Source organism: Lycorma delicatula, chromosome 4, assembly GCF_047948215.1.
Source record: "Lycorma delicatula isolate Av1 chromosome 4, ASM4794821v1, whole genome shotgun sequence".
NCBI lineage: Eukaryota > Metazoa > Arthropoda > Insecta > Hemiptera > Fulgoridae > Lycorma > Lycorma delicatula.
Genome location: NC_134458.1, coordinates 15,069,349 through 15,092,928, shown reverse-complemented (window position 1 = coordinate 15,092,928; position 23,580 = coordinate 15,069,349). Strand labels below are relative to the sequence as shown.

The 23,580-nt window shown below is 29.7% G+C and overlaps 1 protein-coding gene across 5 annotated transcripts in view; it reads left to right on the top strand.

Moving 5' to 3' along the window:
* LOC142323132 (regulator of nonsense transcripts 2-like) overlaps positions 1–23,580 on the top strand; it is a 115,000-nt gene that overhangs the window by 59,651 nt on the left and 31,769 nt on the right. For all 5 annotated transcript variants that reach the window (XM_075362370.1, XM_075362374.1, XM_075362373.1 and 2 more), the window contains exons 9-13: positions 327–489; positions 3,454–3,601; positions 6,340–6,558; positions 10,609–10,947; positions 22,898–23,056. In XM_075362370.1, the coding sequence (XP_075218485.1) occupies positions 327–489; positions 3,454–3,601; positions 6,340–6,558; positions 10,609–10,947; positions 22,898–23,056 (1,028 nt within the window). The remainder of the gene's footprint in view (positions 1–326; positions 490–3,453; positions 3,602–6,339; positions 6,559–10,608; positions 10,948–22,897; positions 23,057–23,580) is intronic.

Genomic DNA, 23,580 nt, shown 5'->3' with positions numbered 1-23,580 from the left:
TTAATCCAGGACCAGGGTATTTTAACATTTTACCCAGGGTGCTATCTTCCCTGTCTTATAATTTTATTTATTTTTGGTTGTCCCACACCTCTTTTCTCTTGTAGCTGTGTTTATGGTGACTAATTACTTGTATGATGAATGATAACCATTTTTTCTTTTTCATCTCTTCCATTTTTTTGTTATTTTTCATTTTGGTAACTTAAAAGGTTCTTTTTCTAAAATTTCTTAGAAATGATCATAAAGATATTATTTTATTCAAATTATATGTAGATATTCTTAAACAAAGTGTAAATCTTTATTAATTAAATTAATTGTATGTCTTTCAGATGTAGAGGAAAATGAAAGTAGCATAAATGTTAGTGCAAAAATTATGTTGGATGCATTTTTTAATCATCTGCCAGATTGTGTCAATAGGGAGATGATTGATAATGCCGCAATTGAGTTTTTAATGAATCATAATACAAAAAATCATAGAAAGAAATTGGTGAAGTAAGTACAAGTAATGATTTTTATGGTTTCAACTTGAGTTTTTGATTATCTTATTCATTGAAATCTTCTATTATGAAAATATTTGGTATGTAGATTTTCATAAAATCAGTTTTTTTTGTTAAGTCAGATTTATCTGTGTAAGCTTTTCATTTTTTTTTTGGAGAATTTTTTGACTAAATTACATCTGTTTCATTTAATCATTGTTTGTGCTCGTATAATTTATTGTGCATTAATGTTACATAATATATGACTAGAAATCTTGTATAAGTCTAGTCAGAGGCACTTTACTCAACTGAACATCAGCAGGGCACCCTTGTGGACTATCCACATATGATGACAGTATGGCATACAGTACAGTTGACCTATATCTAGCCCTTAAAGTGCTTTAGTGGATCATGTGCCATCTAGTTAGCTCTAATTGAAACACTGGAATCACCTGCTTATTGTTGAGGCAATTGCCCACATTCTCATGGTAATATCAAACCTGAAGAATGCAGTGGCAACTATCATCTTGGTAGGCTACAGGCTATCCTTCTGCTGATTACATGTCACTCTGAACCACAAAAAAATATTTAGTGCTGTTTAGCCTTGATATTCCTAACTGAAAACTCCAGTATGCACTTAGTCTGGCCACCTAAGGGTTGTATGAATCAACGCTTCTTGCACTCAGTGGGGCTTGGCCAAGAGCAGGAGATTTTCTATGGACCTTGTCATGGGTCTGTCACAGGTTTTAGCCACAGTTTATCTCGATTCAATTAATTAGGCCAGCTAACTTACTGAGTAAGGCAAAACATTTCTGTCAATGGTCAACCAGTCCCAGAAACCTGGACCTAGAACTAGTTACTATGCAGTTAGGAGACCAAATTTGACCTGTGGAAACATGAGGCAGAAGAGAAATTTAGTAAATCAGGGACTCTTAATAACCCAGGTAGAGCAGAGCTAATTCTGGGTTTGAAAGTATAACTTTCATTCCTGCCCTGATTGTTGATGGCTGCCACTATTGTGATACCTCTGGAGACCAACAGCCGTCTGTGATACTAAAATCTGTGGTCATTTTTATACGCATGGTTCAATGACTGACCAGTACAGCCTGGTCTTATGCTCCATGAATTCAGCCTTTGTCTGAATAGGAATCTTGGCATGCACAGTGCTCATACGAGCAATTAATGCTTGTTATTTTATCAAATTTAGTTATCAGTTTTTATCTTAATTAATCTTTACATTTTAAGTATTGATTGGACAGAACAACTGCAATAATAGTATTGTTATGAGCAACACTTGATTAGTTGGGTCTTTCACTATATGTTTAATCATGAGAGTTGCGGATAAATATATATTATTTTAGTTAATTTGCTTTGTTAGAAACTTACATTGTTTATTCTGCATTGGAATCATTCTTATAAAATCATTTAAATTATACAGTATGGAAGAATTATACACACTTAATATGAAATGACAGGAATTGAGTTTGCATTTCGTTTTAGTTGAGTTTGTAAAAATATAGAAGGGTGTACGTTTATGCGACTGAAGTAATACTAAATTATTTACATTTATAAATATTTAATCTATTTTTGTATTTATTACACTTTTGTTAAAAATTTGTGACTCTTCAAACACAGTTTCTTAATATTATCAATATTTGTATGCAATTGATCCAATATTTTGGCTAATTAAAACGTCATATTTTGTTTTAATTAAAACATTTTTATTTTGGTCTTTTTTTACAGCTATTATGATATTCATGACTATTACCTTGTATCAGTTTAATAATTATTCAGTTTGTTTAACTGTAAGCTGATGAAATATTTCTTTTTATATCATTAAATCTGATGATAAGTAGAAGGCAATATCAATGTGAATAAGTAAATGTAAAATTTATAAACAATTTATACAGATAGAAATGCAGTATGAAAATATATAGCAGATCTAGATGCAGTTTAACATTTTTTGCAGTTTATCTTTATAATTACTATTAATTTTATTTGATGAATATTCAGCTGTAAAATTGATCTGTGTGCATGCTGATACTGGAGAAAACTATTTAAGTCAGGGCTCATAGTGGTAGTTTGTTATATGAGAGATTACTTAGATTATAAACTCGTAGAAACTCGTACATACTCATAGAAAAGTGTATTGAACCTGATTAAGTGGCTAGTGGTTTAAAAAGGAATCCTGTATTAATGCTATTTTTGGTATAAAAAATGATTTTATGAGCTGAATTGATGTATCCTTGTATAGTTACTAAATTTTATATTACAGTTGGAATGTTACAAAAGGAAGTGAAGTAAAATTATGTTGATTAGGTTAGATTTTACAATGTATAGGAGGCAAATTATTTTTGCATTTTCAGCAATCCTCCTTAATGGGAAACAAGGTCCTTGAATAGTTCTACAGGTATAAAAAAGAGGGTCGTCACCCCACTGAGCTCAGTAAAGAAATGGCTCCTGTGCTAGCTATTAGAATGTGCCAGCACGATGCTACACCTAGAACCTGATTGGTGGCTTATCCAGTTCCATGGAATTCATTCAAGGAAGAAGGGATGAAATTTAAAGAAAAGAGTTGCTTACCATTTTGTCTAAGACCCAAAATATTATTTAAATTATGTACTTTTAAACAGGCAGTTCAATCTTGGTTTTTTATTATTGAAACTGTATTATTACACTAAGTATTGGTAATAAAATTTTAATAACATAGTTATATGTTAAAGGCTAAAATTAAACAGATTAATTTGTTATAAATAAAGAACAATAATGATAAAAAAAGCTGTAGAATGTTGACAGTTCAACTAGTGGTAAACGCTTTTGTATTAACAGATTAACTGCTAGTTCTAGCTGAATTGAACTGTGCATGTTTTAAATCAGTTTCATTTTTGTTTTAATAAATTGTCTATTGTAAATTTTCATTATTATAAGGAGAATTTTATTAGCATGATTGATAAATTTATTGTGTTGCCATTTTTTATAGAGTGTTGTTTGGAGTTCCAAGAACACGTCTTGATTTGCTTCCATTTTATGCTAGATTGGTTGCTATATTAAACCCTGTAATGCCTGAAGTTGCCATTGATTTAGGTCAATTATTAAAACATGATTTCAAATATCATATTCGAAAAAAGGTAAGATAAAGTATTTTAAATGAGTTATTACTTTGTTTTGTTTCTTATATCCCTAAGATCATTTTAGCCAATCGTATGAAAATTTTGGTGTGCAAATGTATAAATTTTTTTGTGTGCATGGATTTGTAAGTGTGAATGACAGTAGTGTTGTAGCACAGTTTAAAATTTTTAACAATTTAATAAATTAGATTTATTATGAACTATGAAAAGGAATTAATCAGAATTAAATTTCTTCTAATTTGAATTGCCAAATGTAGACATTAAGCCTGAATGGACCCTTCAATCAGTCCAGCATTGAAGCGTAATATTCCCTGGTGATAGTCTTGTCTTTTTCTAAGTAGTCTATGAGTACCACACCACGAGAATTACAACCCCCCCCCCCAACCATGGAACTGTGTTTGCTTTCTTTGATGCAGTTTCATTTGTTCCCAACTACTGTTTGGTCTATGGTCTATGGTATGAAGACTAGTCTTCAGTCTCTTGATGTGTAATAGTGAATCCATGCTTTATCTGTTACTATAAAGCATCAAAGAAATTCAGTGGAATTGTGTTTAAAAAGTCTAAACCACCCTTGAGTAGTGTTCAGTTAAATGCATTTTAGGTCAACTGTTAGCAAATGCAGCACCCATTGAGCGGAAACCTTTTTTGCACCCAAAACATCATGTAAAATGTAGTGGACACACTTAATTGAGATGTTTACAGTATCAACAAACTTGTGTGCACTGATTTGATGATATTTAATACATCATTATGGATTTTTGTGACAATTTTGTCAGTTGTGGTTTTTGGGCGTTGCGAGTGTTCATCATCTTCAGTGGTTGTATGACTACATTTAAATTTAGCAGCCTACTTTTTACCATAAAAAAAAAGAAGAGGAAGAATCCTTTTAAATGGAATCTTAACTCTTTTTTATGTGTGTATGGGTTAAACCTTTTAAAATAAAGTACTTTATAATAGATTAAACTTCACTTTTATCCATTTTTTAGAAAGTATCAAAACTTGTTTGTTTACTCGATCGCCACAAACAAGCAACTAAATGCATGCATATGAAACTTCGCAGCATGCTATTAAAAGGATCGTACTTGACAAATATCATATAGTTTGGTGATACTTGCGCCATTTTTGTGTCAGGTCAAGAACTTTCTGAACAACCCTCGTAAAGTGGAAAAAATTAAACACTATAAATAGTTACATAAACAGCTGACAAATAATGAACTACATTCCAAGAATCATTAAACTTACTAGAAAATCCATTTAGATAGATAACTAGTCTTGATTTTACAGAATTTCTGTGAAAGTTGTTGTCAGTGGTTAAACCCATCCAACTTAAAATAATTATTTCATATACTGTGTATCCTAGCCTGTGTCCTATTAGCGGGTGAACATCAAAAGAGTTCTCTAAAATCAGTCTACTTGGTTCTTGAAGTTTAAAGTAGAGTAACACGCTGAACATAGAGATTTCAGATTTTTGTATTTCAGAATTGCAAACAGTTTCTTACAAATCAATTAATTATTACTTCTAAATAAGGATTATGTTGGTGATGTATTTGAATATGTAACTTGTTAATAGCATAAAAGGCTTTACATATATTTGCAGAATTCAGTATAAAGATAATACTTATACTGAGATAATAAGAATAACACATAATGTAGTCTATAACTTGTCTAATGTATATAAACACTTAACTAAATTATTTTAAAATTTTCCATGAAATTCATCTATTTATTAAATTTTAGTGTGAGTTGAGAGTCTGTTACAAAAATTCATGCCTGTATTTAATAAATTTATTAATATAAAAAAATTTTTTTATTTCTATTTTTAATAAAATGTGTGTAATTTTAAGATTATGGCTGTTGAAATGGATACTATTTTTATTTGTAGCATTGTAAGTGAAAATGTTCCTAATATTAGTACAGTCTTATGAACACACATATTACATTACATACAGGCAACCTAAAGTAATCTATTTTTTTTTTACAAGATATGAACAATCTTTTATTTAACTTAAAAATGTATTGTAGAGTCCTTTTTTATGTTTACGTATTCTATTTAAGTTCAACACGTGGAATGTTTCAGGGAGTATTATCCTGAAACTGAAGAACCTGGTCAGGTAAAATGCCAACCGACAGTCAAAGCCAACCATATTTAATAAACCAATTCCTGTTGATTACAAAATTTAAACAAGCGTCTGTGAGGATTTAGTGCATGGTGTTAAAATTAATTAGCAGCTAATGACTGTAAAGGTCAACCCTGCTTAAAAAAAACTTTGACTGTACTTCCCCAGATATATTAATAATTTATGTAACTAAAAATTATCCGATAATGTATGCTAAGGTAGATTTTTGATATTAAGAAAATGCAAATAAAGCTGTAGAGAATTATCCTTTGAAATGTTTAGGAACATCAGTGTATTTTTTCCAATTAATCATAATTAATGTGGCTACTTTTTTCAAAATGGATCATTACAATTTTTTTTTACACATTCTCTATCCTATAATGACTAAAATGAGTTCATTATTTCTCTTATATTAGTATTTACACTTATATTTATTACTATAATTGCTCTTTACAATATTTAAATTGCTATCTGAAATTCTCATTAGGTAATCTGTAATTTGTTCGCTGTAGTGTGATGATATATGTTACACAATTTATTTTTTACTCTGTGTATTATAATTAGTATAAGTTACTTTTTTGTTCTTATTTTTTTATATGTATTTATATGTTTTTTTTTTAGGATCAAATCAATATAGAATCAAAAATTAAGGTTATTAGATTTATTGGTGAGTTGGTGAAATTCCAACTTTATTCAAAAATTGAAGGTCTCTATTGTTTAAAAGTTCTTCTTCATGATTTCACTCATCATCATATTGAAATGGCATGTAACTTTCTTGAAACCTGTGGCAGATTTTTTTTCCGGAGTAATGATACATATCAAAGAACAAAAGTTTATTTGGTCAGTGTTCTATGTGTTTGTATTTTAAAACATTATGCTACAAATGACAGTATTTATTCAATTAAATATGATGAATTCCTGTTTAATAGTAGGTAAACATACAAGGATTCATAAAAGAGAAAAAAATTTTTTTTTTGAGAATAAGACCAATATAAAATTATTTCTTCAGGTTTCTATATCATAACTCATTTAAATTTATAATTAAACTAATGTGTCATTATTAGTTAGAATTAATAGCTTAAGATTTTATCTGAATAAATATAACTTGATAAAAAAGGTTTGGATGGAAGAACTCCAGATGTGAATGCAGGAAATGGAATTTTAGTGATGTATTACATCACCTCCATGAATTTATCAACTTATTTACAATATTTTGGTAATTTAGTGATTTATGGATACCTGTAAAATTTTCACAAGTGTATTTAAACAATGTCCAAGCAGTGATTTGTACATCAGTCAACACAAAGTTAAACATTTCATCTCAGATTAATTTTAGTTCCCTTATTTGTGGGCTAATAAAAACCCCTTCTTTAATTTTTGTTTCACTTCTTTTTGGGAATCTCTGTCTTGTATATAAAAATTCTTCTTCATAGCTTTTACAGAATTTTTTTATTAATCCCAGTTTTATATAAAGGGGCAGTGAAAATATTTTTTGTAGTTTAACTAGAAGCTTGTAATGTTTTTCTCAATGCAATAATGTTTTTTTCACAGGGAGTTAAGTTCTCATGTTTCTTTCACTGTTTTACTACTATTAAGTTGTAGAGCAAGTATGGACTGTATTTTGAAATGATGGTTGAGATGATGAAATGAACTAAAACATTCTTCTTGAATCATTAAATTTTAATTTGTCACATTAGACATTTTTTGAATATCAAAAAATAGAAGTCACATTAGACTGATGAATAAATGACACATTAATCAAAATTATACAATTGAACATTATCGATAAAAACTATAAGCCACATTAGACTTTAGACTACAAAATAAAACTATTCTGCACTAGAATGAAATGTTACATTAAACAAATCATGACTGCTCCAAGTGGGATCCGACTCTCGAATGATCGTACGAGACTAACTCGTCAGCCAGCGCTAGTAGATGCTAGAGTACAGTGCCAACCGGCTCAACATGGAACAGAACAACTACATAATGCTGATCCTAGCTTGGCTGCCCTCCTATTCACAAATAAAACAGTATTTTGTACACCCTAACTACATACCCAACAAAAGAGCTATTACTTTTAAATCTATACACACATGTTGCAACTATGCTTTTTATAATTCACTTTTTCAATAGTGGTTTTCATAACATTATACGTTTCTTTCATATTAATTTCATAACAGATTGGTACAGAAGGATATTATTACTATTGTGAAGCAGAATGCTTTTATGCTATACTCGGAGGGATCAATGAAAAGGCGCCACTCCTCAGGTTCATGAACTTGCTCAAATTGTAATATAAGCTCATCAATATTTATACAGTAAATTAAGTAATTTTCTTCAGCAAAGTATTTTTTTAAGTAGATTCCAACCTTGGAATCTTGAGCCTAAAAGATTAGCATGATTTTTTGATAAGTTTAAACCTCTTACAAGGTTTATTTAGTTCACCTTATGATATGACTCACTGGATTTCAAAATCTGAATTGATTGTCTTCTTCCTTAATATCAGCTTCTTTATCGTTGTTTTCATGAAAAAGTTTCAGAAACCTTGGGAACTGCAATGGAATCAGTGTGAGGTGCAGGTTTTAGTGTATATGGCAATGAAGGATAGAGTACAGTATATATTTAGACTTTTTAGAAATTCAAGAGAAATTAGTTAAACAGAAATAACAATTGGTCAAATGATCTTTTGGTTCATGCCAAACCATAGGGACGCCAAATGGCAAGGCCTTTTGTGGTGTTTCTTTTTGCCATCCTAAGTTGACCACACAGTTACAACATATTGTATTAGAAACCCATATCTTATCTTAATCACTGATTTTACAGTCAAAGAAAAATTTATAAGCTTTTTTTAATTAAATGTGTAATGATTTTGTTGTGTGGTTTATTGTGAACTCACCACACTGGTAATAAAAATTATCTGGATGATTTAAACACTAATAAGACATTATGAGACTTCACTGTTCACTCATGTAATCCAGGTACCACACTTACTGAAGGAGTAGGCTAACAAAGCCAACAAGCTTTGTGTTGTTTTGAATTGTTCAGATGTGATGAATCTTGATCTACGCTTCGGTAGAGAGCTATTGTCATGATATGTGATTTTACATTGCAATAGACATTATAATAGAAATAAATTAATTGAATAAAAATTGGTGTTGAATGAATTGTTGTAAATAATATCTTAACATAAAAAAAAAAATTAATTCATTAATTCATAGTGTAACTTCATAGTTGCAGACAACCTGACGTTAGCAACTATCCTGAAAATGACTAGTCATTTTCAGAAATAACATGCAACATGCATCCATACCAGGCATGGTAGAAAAACTGAGGCATAAAGTGTTTTTCCCCATTTGCTATTTCATTGAGTTAAATGTTCTGTCTCAAATCAGAATCCAAAGCCTACTGAAGTACAGGGAACATTCAGTGCTAAAAGTGATATTTTTGCTTTATTCACCACAGGAGTTGGCTGTTCATATTTCTCTCAGTTAAAGAAACTCTGACTAATGTCAGTTGTACCTCAGGTGCTTTACATGTTTCATGGTTGAAGAAAACATAGGACAGTTAGTATAAAGCTAGAAATTCCTTTCTATTAAAAAACATACATTATGTAGTTCACCTGTACTGCCCACCAGGTTGGTATAGTGGTGGACTTGTCATCACAAATCAGCTGATTCCGAAGTCAAAAGTTCTAAGGTTCAAATCCTAGTAAAGGCAGTTTACTTTTATATGGATTTGAATACTAAATCATGGATACCGGTATTCTCTGGTGGTTGGGTTTCAGTTAATTACACATCTCAGGAACGTTCGACTTGAGACTGTACAAGACTATGCGCCACTTACATTCTTATATATCATCCTCATTCATCCTCTGAAGTAGTACCTTATGGTGGTTCTGGAGACCAGAAACAGAAGAAGAAATAGTCCATTTGTACTTAGTAGAGAGAAAACATTTGAAAAAGCTTAAGCCAAAAAACAAAAATTAAAGAAAATCTCTGTATACGATGTATAGTTGGAAGAAAAAATTAATTGATGTTACTTTTTCTTGTATCAAATAGCTACTAACTATGGCTTATTGAGGTGGGACACTGACAAATTATTGCTAGAGGTAATGGTGTATCAGGCCTATTTTTTCTTAGTACAGCCTTGTTTCTGCACCACATTTATGTAGCTACTGTCCATTTACTGTAATAATGTAATAAATTAATTTTGTTATAAAATAAACAAAATATTAATATAAAACTATATATTAATATATTCTATATTAATATATAGAATATATTAATATATTATTAGAATATATTGTATTAAAATAAATTAGATAATATAATAAAATTGAGTTTTCAAACCTGTAAATTGCAGTGTACGGAACTATGATCTAGTAATTCATACAACTCTTTATACGTAGCTTATAGTAAAATTGTAATAAATAAATATATATTCACACACACTCACACAGTTTTCAATAACTATAAAATGGAACAACCGCCTACATATAACATCAGTATTTATGTGGTCCTTGACAAGATGGTTTAATACTGTTGCAGTATTTGTACAAGTTGATGGTCCCCTCCTTCCATTGTCCCACTTTCCTTATTAAATATTTTTAAAGGCAATTAGATCAGCCATTATACTGATCTTCGTCAGCAGATTTGGAAATGCAGTAGCCAGGGGACCAACTGGTTCTGTGATAGAGCTTGTTCTGATGATTATTCTCTGTGTGATCATTTAGGGTTCTGCTTGTGGTGAGGTGTTTGTTGGGTAAATTTGAACCTTTCATTCTTTCTATAATATAACCTAAATTCTGTTACTAGTGTATAACTTGTTAAGTGATATGACTTATTTTGTGCGCAATTTATTGAAAATCTGCATGGTTTTTTGTTTTAGGAACAAATGATGAGGAAAAAAGCAGTTATGGCATTAGATTGGCGTTATGTGACAATGATTGAAAACGCATATTATCATGTGAATCCACCGGAAGCACCACTGAGTCATGTTGATGATATCCCACCATTATATAGATTCATTAGTCAAATTCTTTATCAGGAATTAATGAAACCAGATGTCGAATCTGAGACCCGTGTTCTCCAACTTATGCGTAAACTTAATTGGGAAGATCATGAAATAGCTAGATTTGCCATTAATTGTTTAACTGATGCATCAAAAGTGAAATATTTCAATATTCAGTGTTTGGCAAATCTTCTTGCTGGTCTTGTTGATAATCAGGTAGAACATTCTATTGTACTGAATTTGTCTGATTTAAATATTTTGTCTATGTATTAATTGTAAAATTATTTTTAAATAGTATTACATTTAAATAATAATTATTTAGAAATAATATTACTAAATAATATTATTTCTAAATAATAATAGTGAGTGCCATTTTGGTACCCGCTTTTCTTGTGTCTGATTTCACTTGATCTCCTAACCTCAAATGGGGTCTTCCCAGTGGTCTTGTGCCAATAGGCCATTTTGCCCATACTTTTTTAATCGTAACTTCTTCCCTTCTTAAAACATGTCCTAGCCATCTTAATCTTCTGCTTTGAATCAGCATGGTTATATCTGGGTCCCTATACTCTTCTTTTATCGCTTTGTTATGCTTGATTCTCCAGCTACCACCTTCTCTAATTGGTTCATACAAGTATATCTTTGTATATTGTATATCTTCCTTAATATTTTATTTCCAAAAGTTATTAGCTTTCTTTCAGCTTTAATTAATGTCCACATTTCAGATCCACACAGTATTATTGGCTGGGTCAATGATTTATCTTTTCTTATCTTCATATTTTTTGACAATATCTTGTTCAGTAGTTTTGGGCCCCCCCTCCCATAACCTCTGTTTGCTGTGGCCAGCCTGGCTTGTATCACTTTCTCCTTTGTTGTCTCTTGGTATTGTCACCTCTAAGTATTTGAATTGATTTATTTCAAATATATATTCTCAGACTTCCAAAAAGGAAGTTTCTTGCTCTGGTCTTCTGCTAATTTTCATATATTGGGTCAATTATCTGCAGCCGTACTTTTCACGGTTTATGCACCGCTATTTCTGCTAATTTTCTTAAGTGCTCCTATTTTTTCTGCTATGAGAGCAATATTGTCAACAAAGGCCAGGCTATTTATCTTTCCTCCTAAATATGCTCCCCATGGAGTTCCTTACACTTTCCTAGTGTATCCACCACTGCTATATTGAATAATATAGATGATATACAATCACCCTGTCTCACTCCTTTATTCATTTCAAAAGTCTCCGTTAGCTCTTTCTATTCTAACCTTTTCTTTAGATCCCTTAATACAAACTTTTGCCATTCTAATAAGTTTCTTTGGTGTATTATATTATTCCATTCATTTCCAACTTTTTGATCCTATGATACTGCTGTATACTTTTTTAAAATCCATGAAGAGCACATATACATCTTTGTTATACTGCCAGTACTTAGCTGCAATCTATTTCAAAACCAAAATGTGAGTCGTTGATCTGCCTTGCATAAACCCAGTGTGGTTATCTTTAATTCTTTTTTCTTATGTATTTATAACGTTCCAAGTAAACATTTTAACAAACTTTGTAATTTGTATTCAGGAAATATCCGTCGATAATTTCTGGAATCCAATTTCAATCAAATTTTTTGTGTAGTGGTATTGTAATTGCTTCCTTCCATTCTTCCTCCAGTATATCCGCTCTCCATACTTTAATAATGAGTGTATATGTAATTGCCTGTGCATAGTGGTTCCTCCGTTTTTTAACAATTCCATTGGTATTGCATCCTTTCAAATTGCTTTCCCATTCTTAAAACTTTTCAGTGCATCTGCTACTTCTTCAAATATTGGCTCTGGTATGTTATGTTCCTGATCATCGTTCTCTATTTCCTCTTTTACACTTGTTTTGTTTCTTGTGATTGAAGCGTTAGTGCTTTCTCTTTGTCTTCTCCCTTCCAATGACCAGTTGTTTACATTCTTCATTGAACCAGGGGTTTCTTGGGTTTTCCTTCACTGCTGCTTTGTAATTAATCTATTTCATCCCTCTTATCCCTGTCTCCTTCATCTATATTTTCAACATCTAATAATGCAAAATAGTTTTGTACTTCAATTCTGAATTCATATATTTTATGTTCATCAAAGCTTGTTCTTTCCTCTATTGCCTTTTCTTTTTTTCTAGTTTCAGCCTCTAGACAGAGGCTGAAACTAGCCTCAGGCTGACAGTAGCCTGGTTAAAACCAGGTACTGTCTGTACCTCCCTCTGCACCCCTTAGACTTTTAACAGCTAACACTGCACTTTCATTTCCCTTGTCAATCAGGATGTGTAGCCTATTTGATTACTTGTAGTTCCATCAGTAATCTCCATGTTTGTTTATGGCTATCCTTGTGAGGAAATTTTGTACTTGCAATATTAAAATTCAGTGATTGCCATTTAAAAATATTAAAATTCAAAATTGCCATTTCATCTCATCCTTTGAAGCAGTACCTAATGGTGGTTCTGGAGCAAAAAAGGAAGAATTTTAGCATTACTATCCCCAAATCCCTAACTTTATATCATAGTTTGGTAAATTTATGACTACTCCTAGTTGGGTATAAAAGGATTCGTTGTCTTAGTCTCTGCTCTCTTCTGTAGGAGCATAGAAACTTATTACCAACATGTTTTTGAATCTCTCTTTAAGTTTTTTCTTCCGGGACCACTGTTAGGTATTGCTTCAGAGGTTAAGATGATTGACAAATGTTGGGTGTGAAAGTGCTATGCCTGACCGGGATTTGAACCCGGGACTTCCAGATGAAAGGCCAAGACACTACCACTTATGCCACAGAGGCTGGAAGATACACATTTTCTCTTTAAGTCAGACATACATTCTTTCACTTAAAGTTTCAAAATTATCGCAGATTCTCTTATTGCTTTATTTGCTGTGAACCCTACTCCAGTGTAGTGTTTGCCATTCTATATTTGGTAACTTTTGGTGTTTATTTGGCCACAGAATGGCCATTTGGTCTCTTGCTGGATTACTAGCTCCATTCTATATGATTCTTATTCTTCACTAATTATATCTGCTAAAATCCATACCATTTTTTTTTTTCTTCACTAATTATATCTACTTTTCCCGGCGGTGCTAGGGTTCTAAAATTCCATGTTTCTAATCTTAGGTCATTGTTTCTTATCCAAGTTCTTTTATCAAAATTTTGCAGCTTGTTGTCATTTCATAACAGATAATCGTATTCCATGTTAAAGTTGTTAGCCTTTCGCCCAACCCCCAACCTGGAGAACCAGTCCATTGCAATCCAATGGCAGTTTCAGGTAGTCTGGTTTTGGCTACCTCATCGTTATCAAGCCCACTGAAGAAGAATATGATTTATTCTTTATTTACAAAGTAAAAAGTTTTCAGATTTATTGCTGTTACTACATTTTTGATTTTTGGGTTAATAAAAATCTATTGCTTACTTCAATAAAGTGATTTGAAATATTTGTAAACATTTAATTATCGCTTAGCCTAAATGTTTTATTCTTGCATATTGTATGACTTTCTTTTTTTTTAGACTTCCATTTAGTTTTGATTCATCGGTTAAAATGTAATGTAATGTATTTTATAATATTATTTGAGTATTTTTTTGTCTTCAGTCATTTGACTGGTTTGATGCAGCTCTCCAAGATTCCCTATCTAGTGCTAGTTATTTCATTTCAGTATACCCCCTACATCCTACATCCCTAACAATTTGTTTTACATATTCCAAACATTGCCTGCCTGCACAATTTTTTCCTTCTACTTGCCCCTCCAATATTAAAGCGACTATTCCAGGATGACGTAGTATGTGGCCTATAAGTGTATCTCTTCTTTAACTATATTTTTCCAAATGCTTCTCTCTTCATCAGTTTGCTGCAACACCTCTTCATTTGTCACTTTATCCACCCATCTGATTTTTAACATTCTCCTGTAGCACCACATTTCTAAAGCTTCTAATCTTTTCTTCTCAGGTACTCTGATCATCCAAGTTTCACTTCCATATAAAGCTACACTCCAAACATATACTTTCAAAAATCTTTTCCTGACATTTAAATTAATTTTTCATGTAAACAAATTATATTTCTGACTGAAGGCTTGTTTTTCCTGTGCTATTCGGCATTTTATATTTCTCCTGCTTCATCCATCTTTAGTAATTCTATTTCACAAATAACAAAATTCTTCTACCTCCATAATCTTTTTCTTCCTACTTTTACATTCAGTGGTCCATCTTCATTATTTCTACTACATTTCATTATTTTTGTTTATTTTCATGAGGTAGTTCTTGCGTAGGACTTCATCCATACCATTCATTGTTCCTTCTTAATCTTTTTTACTCTCAGCTAGAATTACTATATCATCAGCAAATTGTAGCATCTTTATCTTTTTACCTTGTACTGTTACTTCGGATCTAAATTGTTCTTCATTAACATCATTAACTGCTAGTTCTATGTAAAGATTAAAAAGTAACGGGGATAGGGAACATCCTTGTCAGACTCCCTTTTTTATTACTGCTTCTTTCTTATGTTCTTCAGTTATTACTGTTGCTGTTTGGTTCCTGTAAATGTTAGCAATTGTTCTTCTATCTCTGTATTTGAACCCTAATTTTTTTTAAATGCTGAACATTTTATTTCAGTCTACGTTATTGAATACCTTTTCTAGGTCTATAAATGCCAAGTATGTTGGTTTGTTTTTCTTTAATCTTCCTTCTACTATTAATCTGAGGCCTAAAATTGGTTCCCTTGTCCCTATACTTTTCCTGAAACCAAATTGGTCTTCTCCTAACACTTCTTCCACTCTCTTCTCAATTCTTCTGTATAGAATTTTAGTTAAGATTTTGAGTATAGCTTTCCTGTTTCAAATACTCAACTCATTGTGCATCTTGGATCTGTCTGGCTCTTGATGTACTCCTATATTTTTAATGCTAAATTTGTCGCCTTGTAATTATTTTCTAAAGTGCTTCTTTTTGACAGATATGCTTGATAGTGTTGAAATATATGTTAAGGTACTTTTTTTGATTATGTTTTCATTATAAGATTTGGAGAAATTACATTAAATATGATAAAAAAATTCCAATATTTTGTCCAACATGTTTCAGCTGAAAATGTCAACTGTTCACTCCAAATTTTTGTACACAATATTATCTAATTGTTGTAAATGCACTATAAACACCTCAAATCTTTTATAGGAGAAGCATATGTTTAATCAAGCCCATCTAATTTTACTAATTATTTCTGGAGACCTGCTGGTTGTTGAATGCCATTTTCATTATTCAAGGTGGTACAGAAGGTATATAATTATTGTTTGTATATGATTGTTATGATAATGTTATATTTTGAAGTGACTGTCCAATTTTCAATTTTGTACATGTATTTTTTAATTGCATTATGTTTTACATTATGTCATTTGTACATGTATTTTTATTATTATTACTTATTATATTTTGCCTTATAATGTAGTTTACAAATTTCAATTTAAATATTAATTTCATATCCAGAAAATTAGGATACTGCATTATTGTAATACCTACTGCTATTTTCTCAAGAAATATTAATTTTAATATGATGTTCTTATGACACGTTAAAGTAATTCTTTTTCTATAAATTTATTAAGTTCATTATCTGTTATCTCTATTATATAGGAAAAATAACTAATATTTTTTTTGTTTTTGTAGTCAAGAAAAATATCGGTTAGATGTATTATTCTCATACTTGTTAAAAATATTTATTTCCAATGAAAAAAGTGGATAAACATTTTGTTTTTTTTTTTTAATTTATAAAATTAACTGTAGTTTTATTTAATATTATGTGACAACAATGTACCTAGATAGAACTTTTGTGTGTACATACTCTCACCTCATTGTTTTATGTTATAACAAGGCACTAAATGAAAACAGTTCTACATGTAAAAAAATTGATGGAAGTATTAATTGTTATGTAAACAAAACTAATAAAATTAACAGAAAAAATGATTAGAAGTATATTTTTACGAAAAACATAAATTAATCATTAAACATTTTAGCAATGCATTTGTGTAAGAAGTTTTTATTTTAGATTTGGCGAAAATAATTGTTTTTTTTTTGTATAAACAGAGAAAAATTTGTTGTTATTATACAATAATGTAAGAACATTTATCAGTGTTTAAATGAACTAAATAACAGTAATAAAACATAACTCACCATTGGAGATACGTCTTTTGGTCTTTAGATTACCTTCAGTCTAAATTTTTAATTCCATATTAATTATTTTTTATTAACCTTTTAACGTGTTTTGCCATAATATTACACAGTCGAGTATTGCATCCCTATGCGTTTTGCTGTAATATTACGCATTCTGTCATGCCATCAGATTCTACACCCCAGCAACTGCAATTTGTACTAAAAGGTCTTAGACTAAATGTAGTACAGTTTAAAATGTTTTTTTCTCTATAATTATTATTACACAATGAATAATAATCAAGTCTGGAATGAACAAAACGTTTCTTTTTCGTTCTGTGTTTTACCCAATCAGCTATTCTGTAGTTTGACTTTCATATGCAGTTGGTTTGTAGTTTCTTGGTTATATTTTCGTATATGAGTGGTTTAGTGATTTTCTACTGATTTGCAGAGTTCATGTTGTATATTTTTATTTTAGTTTAGTTTTTTCTGAAAAAAAAAAGTGGTAGAAGTGCTTAGTTTTGTTTCTGTTTACACCAAGTGTTTGTGTAATATGTGAATTGTTTTCTTGTTTTAGTTTATGGTTTAAGGTTATAAAATAGTTAGTTATTATAATGCATTTTATTATTAAAAAAATTACAAGATAAATTAAAGCATGTCAGGTGCAAGTACAAGCATTTGAACAATGCTGAAATAGAGCAATTGTTGGATGACCTAGCATCTTCTATTTCTGAACGATCTGATGTTGAACATTTAGATTTTATTCAGTTTGATACAGCTAGTGAGGATGAATATGATGATATATTTACAAATTTAGGTTCTGGGGATTGTAAGGTTAATTTGGGGTTTGGGGATGCAGTTGATGTACTGGTAAGTGTAAATGATAATTTTTTTTGGGAGGGTATGGAAAATTATTTTAGTAGTACTGAGGAATTAATATGTGTTTCTAGACCATTAGTGGATTTTAACATTATTCCAGGAACATTTAAGTTTTTGACCAGTGTGTGGTGGATAAAATTGTTGTAGAAACCAACAAATATGCACAAGAAAGGGAACAATTAGGTATGTTGTTTTCAATGTTTTCTCAGCAATGGAAGTGGTCTGACTACCAGTTATGATATTTATTTACTAATAGCAGTGTTTATTCTAATGGGCATATCGTAGAGACCAACCATCTGTCTATATTTTTCAAAAAATTCCTTATTGGAATTTAAAATATTCTCTTCTATTATGACTTGTGACCAGTATGAATTACTATTAAAATGTTTACACTTTTCTGACAATATCAAATTAAATAACAATCAAGGACCAAAAAAATTATTTAAAATTGCTCTTATTGTGTCTCATCTAAATAGTAATTTCCAGGCAGCTTATGTTTTATCAAAGAACATTTGCATAGAATAATCTTTACTTTCATGGAAAGGCTTGTTATCTTTTTGTCAATATATACAATTGAAGGCAGCAAAGTTTAGTGTAAAGACATTTGAACTGTGTGAATCTACCTCAGGCTGTATGTGGTCTTTCATGGTGTATACTGGAAAGATATGTATGTTGATCTGGTTCTTATCACTCTTGGATTAAATAAATCAGAGAGTATAGTCTTGACAGTGATTGAAAACCTGTTGGGTAAGGTATATACTTTGTGGATGGACAGCTGGTATAATAGTCCTAAATTAGAAAAATTATTAAAAATAAATAAAACTGATTGTGTTGGGACACTTAGGCTTAATTGGAAAAAAATGTTCCAGTTAACTTTAAAAATATAAAGTTAGCAAAAGGTGAAATTACAGTGTTACATTCTGGTGACATATCTACATTCAAATGGCATAATAAGTGTGTAGTTTCATTCCTTTCAACATATCGCAATATGAAAACAATTAAAAAATCTAACAGATACAAGAAAATTGAATTGAAGCCATCCATACTAATAGATTATAATAAGTTTATAGGTGGTGTAGATATACGGGACCAAATGTTACAATGCTATGCTGTAGAATGTAAACGTGAAAAAAAGTAGTACGCAAAACTGTTTAAAAAATGAATTAATGTCGCAATTTTAAATTCATTTATTATTTGGAAAAGTAATAAACCTCCAGGCAGACTGTCTGGTCTTCAGATTAGCTTTCATTAGTGAATTAGTTCAGGATCACAACGAAGATAGGAAATCATCTCTCGGCCACCCATCACTCCATCCTTGCCCAGCAAGATTGACAGAGAGACATTTCCCAAAGAAAATTCCAGCAGTTGGCAAGAAAGCCAATTCTCAAAAGAGATGTACTGTATGTTACAAGAATGGAAGAAGGAAGGAATCATCATACCGGTGTCCAGATTGTTAGGCTGGTTTATGTGTAGATCCTTGCTTTCAGATTTACCACACAAAAATAAATTTTTAGAGGTAAGAAGTGCATTTTTTAAATGTATATATGTTTTTTTTTATAAGTTATGTAATTATATTGAAATTTGTCTACTGGTGTCGTGAATATAAAGTGAAATACATTCAGTTAAAGTTCAAGACCATGATCGGCTGTCAGTTAATAAAATAATCCATGCAGTTAGGGTATATTAATCATCAACATAATGAACGAGTTAAAGGGTTAATATAGTATTGTGCACCAGCTTGAAATTGCAATGTTGACTACTTGTGTATACAAATTGAGACTGTTCAGAGATGTAACTTTTACTTTTTTTGAGATATTAAGCATTTGGTATTGGATCTTCTGACTTTGAAGCCCAGTAAATTTCTGGAGTTCTGGCCTTTTTTTAGTGACTGGTGGTGGTTGATTCAGAATATTTTATTTATTTGTAAGGTACTTAAGGGATGTCCTCATTTCAGTTTTATGAAATGAATAATCGTTGTGATAAAATTATCATTATTATGGACAGTATTATTATTAGTAAACCTGTTCAACTGTATTATGATAGGTTTTGTTGTCAACATTTTTAAGGTCCTAAACTGAGGAACTTTTTTTTCTGTATTTAATGCAGTAATAACAGAATAGCTCTTTAAACTGTTATTTTGACTAATATGTTTCTATATTTTGTATATTTATTTTCAATGAATAGGTTTTTAATATTATTATATTGCACTTTCTTTTTGGGTAGGTTATCTTGAAGCTAACCAGAAAATTTTATTTCAGCATATGGTTGTAGGTGGGTGTAAAGAGAGATGTGGAGGCTGTAAAAATTATTTTGCAGTTATTACAAAATATAAATTAAACAAAAAGAACAAATTAAACACAAACGCATCAAATCATAACTCATTTCTGATATGATGCAAAAATGTTGTAGTCTTTATATAAAATATTATTATTGTATTAACACAAAAATTTTAAATGAAGACTGAAGATGGTATGTGGGCTGAAAGATGTATCATTCAGTAGTGAGCTTTGTTTTATTATTATTTTTTAATTAGTTTATTTATAATATTGAAATTGATAGCAATAAAATTTAGTGGTAATATATTTTGTAAGAAATTATATAAGTTTTTTAAGAACTACTTTCAATGGATGGGATTTATAAATGAACATAGTCAAATCATATTATTTGCAGTTTTGATTTTTCAGGAATTTGAACTATCTGGCTATTTTTTACGTAAATTTGTCAATTTTGATTATGGAGTAAGATTCAAAAAATAATATTAAACAAGATTCAGCAAATTTTAACATAAGCTGAATAGCTTTCTATTTTTAACACTTTGTTGTGGAGAAATAGGATAAAAGTATATATTTGTTTTTAAAGGTGGTAAAAAAAAGAATATAATTGATTAATTATTGTTTATTATTATCATCAGTATTATAGTACTACTTAAAGTTTGTTATTGTATGCATTATAAATGTAAAATGCAATAAAATTGTTCATGCAGCGCGTTTTAGCTCATTTTATTGTCAACACGATTTTTCCACCATTGCAACATTGATTGCTTATAACTTGATAACAAAGGCATTAACAGAAAAACAGGTTTCACCATTGTTTTTCTTGAAAAATTTTAAATCAAAATCACGTGTTATATGTCCATTTAAAAAAAATTAAGTTTGATTCAATATGGCAGATCCAAGATGGTGGACAAAAATTACAAACTTACTTTTATGTAGATTTTTTTTTAACTTTGTAGAACCCATTTCTTTCTCCCTCCAAATATCTCTCTGATATGCAGTATAAAGCTGTTTATGTACTTAAATGTCACCCTGGTATATTTGCTTATTTTTTAAAATTAAATATAATTTTAAACTATTTTATTCAAAATGTACCTTTAAAAACATAAAAATTAATTATATCAATAATTTATAAAAAAGTATAAGTAATTCAAAATAAAAAATGTATTACATTTTATCTTGCCTATAATCAACCACTTAGACACATTGCACTTAAAAAAAGTGTCTTCAGTGAAAACTAATTTTAATAAATATACATATAATAAAAAAATTGCATGTAATGAACAATAGACAAGACAAAATATTGATTTTGTCTTGTCTATTTATTATTAATGTTAAATTATGTAAGAATTTTTAAATGTTAAATTTATTGGTTTTCATTAAAGATGCTTTTTTAAATATCAAAATACACTTAAATTTTTTGGTTAAACAGGTTACAACAAAGACATTTTTTAAAAGTCATGGATTTATACTTGACAAAATTTATTTACAAATAACATTGACCTTTACCCCTTACCACTTTTTCATTGTTAAATTATTTTACACCACTTTTTCAGTGCAGGGTACATATTTTTGAACAAATAAACTTTCATCTAACCCATGTTTTTTTTTTTTTTTTTAATTTACTTTTCGTGTAATGTTAGTATTTCACCATATCATTTCAATATCTGTTGAATTTTTAAATAATACTAATTAAATACATTTGAAATTTCTACTTCCTTGTTTAATACTTATTTAAACATGGACTGAATTATATTATTATACCATTATTATATTATTATATTATATATTATATTATTATATATTATATATTTTATATTATATATTATATTATTATTCTACCATTATTATCTCGCATAATTTTTTTATGCTTTTTAGTGGCTTCAACTGATGTGGTTATTAGCCATTAAAAATTATTAAGACGGAGCAAAAGTGGTTTATTAAAAATGGCTTTAGCATTGACATTTTATCCTTACTTTACCTTTATCCTTATTTTATCCTTTATTTTCATGGTACTTTACTCCCTGTTCCAGGCCTTGTGGTAACATCAAGGTTATATGGGGGTGATATTTATTCTCTTAACCAGAATGGTAAACTTAAAAGTCATTTTTTCACTTATTAGTCGGAACTAATACTTCTGCTCTTTTTTTGTTTTGTGATGCTGGTCTTATTGAGGTTTTCCATGTAGGTTTCCTCTTTCCTTCCAGACAATTACTGGAACATTTCCTTTTATTACATTTAAGTGGCTATATTTTATTTTATTTTAAGTGATCTATATTTTTTTGTATTGAATTGAATAAAATATTTTTTATTTCTTACTTCTGAGTGTTACATAATGATGGATATGAAGCAGAAACAAAGAGCAATCAAATTCTTGATCAAAAAAGAATTTACTGTTGCTGATATCCCTTAATGGAAGAATTAAAGAGAACTAAGAAAACAAGCTTGGTGGGCCTTGTATTAAGCCATCCAGGGTTAGTTAATTTTATTATAGAAGCAGCATTATGGATAAAAAAAAATAAAGAATACAGATATTAGAATGTTATTAAAACAATTTTAAAATTTACAGTGTAGTAGGTACATTGAAAGGTTAATGCATGGTAGAATGAAATAAAAAAGTGCTTCAGACAGTAAAATAACTGGTAAAGGATATTAAATTTTGATAAGAAAAAAATTACAATAATTTAAAAATTTTAAGTGTTTTAATTGTATGGATCTGTATTTTATTAACAGTGAAAAGATGAGTACTTAGAAAAACAGAATTAGAGGGAAAATTATGAGCTGCTCATATCTAACTTTTAATACTTTTTTTAGTAGTTTTTATTTTTCATTTTTGACAGTGTGTTAAAAGTAATTAGTTATTTTTATTTACAATAGTGGATTTATTTTGCTAGGAATTTGTCGGTGCACAAGTTGTAGATGGCGTTTTGGAAGATATTCGGCTCGGTATGGAAATTAATCATAAAAAGTTAAATCAGAGACGTGTTGCTATGATAAAGTACTTGGGTGAACTGTATAATTATCGTATGGTGGAAAGTAATGATATTTTTAAGGTTTGTTTTTTATTTTTTAATTAATTTTTCATTTATTTCTTGTATGTTTAATTACTGATGCATTAAAAACGTAAGTTTTATGAAAATAATAAGGTTTTTTCAAATAACTTATGAATATTTTTTTTCTTTACATGTTACTGACTGTTTATTTTTCTTTTGATTAAATGATTAAATTGATGTTTTTTACTGTTATACTCCTTTTTTTTATTTAGACAGGACAAAAAATTCTGATTTTTGAAGTCGCTATGTTATTGTGTTTCTATTTTACCTTGAAAAATTAAGTGTATAAAGGAAAGCTGAACTAATAAATAAGACATTTCTTTCTTAATTATTTTTCTTTAAACACAAGCTTTAACACCAAAATTGTTCCAATAGATAGCAATAGAATTTTTTTTAAATGTATGATTAATATGTAATTATATCAGTGAAGGAAATTTGGGCTTGTGTGTTAATATGGATTGTATGTATTTCATAACTGATTTTGATTACTCTTATATTAATCAATGCAAATTCTACTATACCTG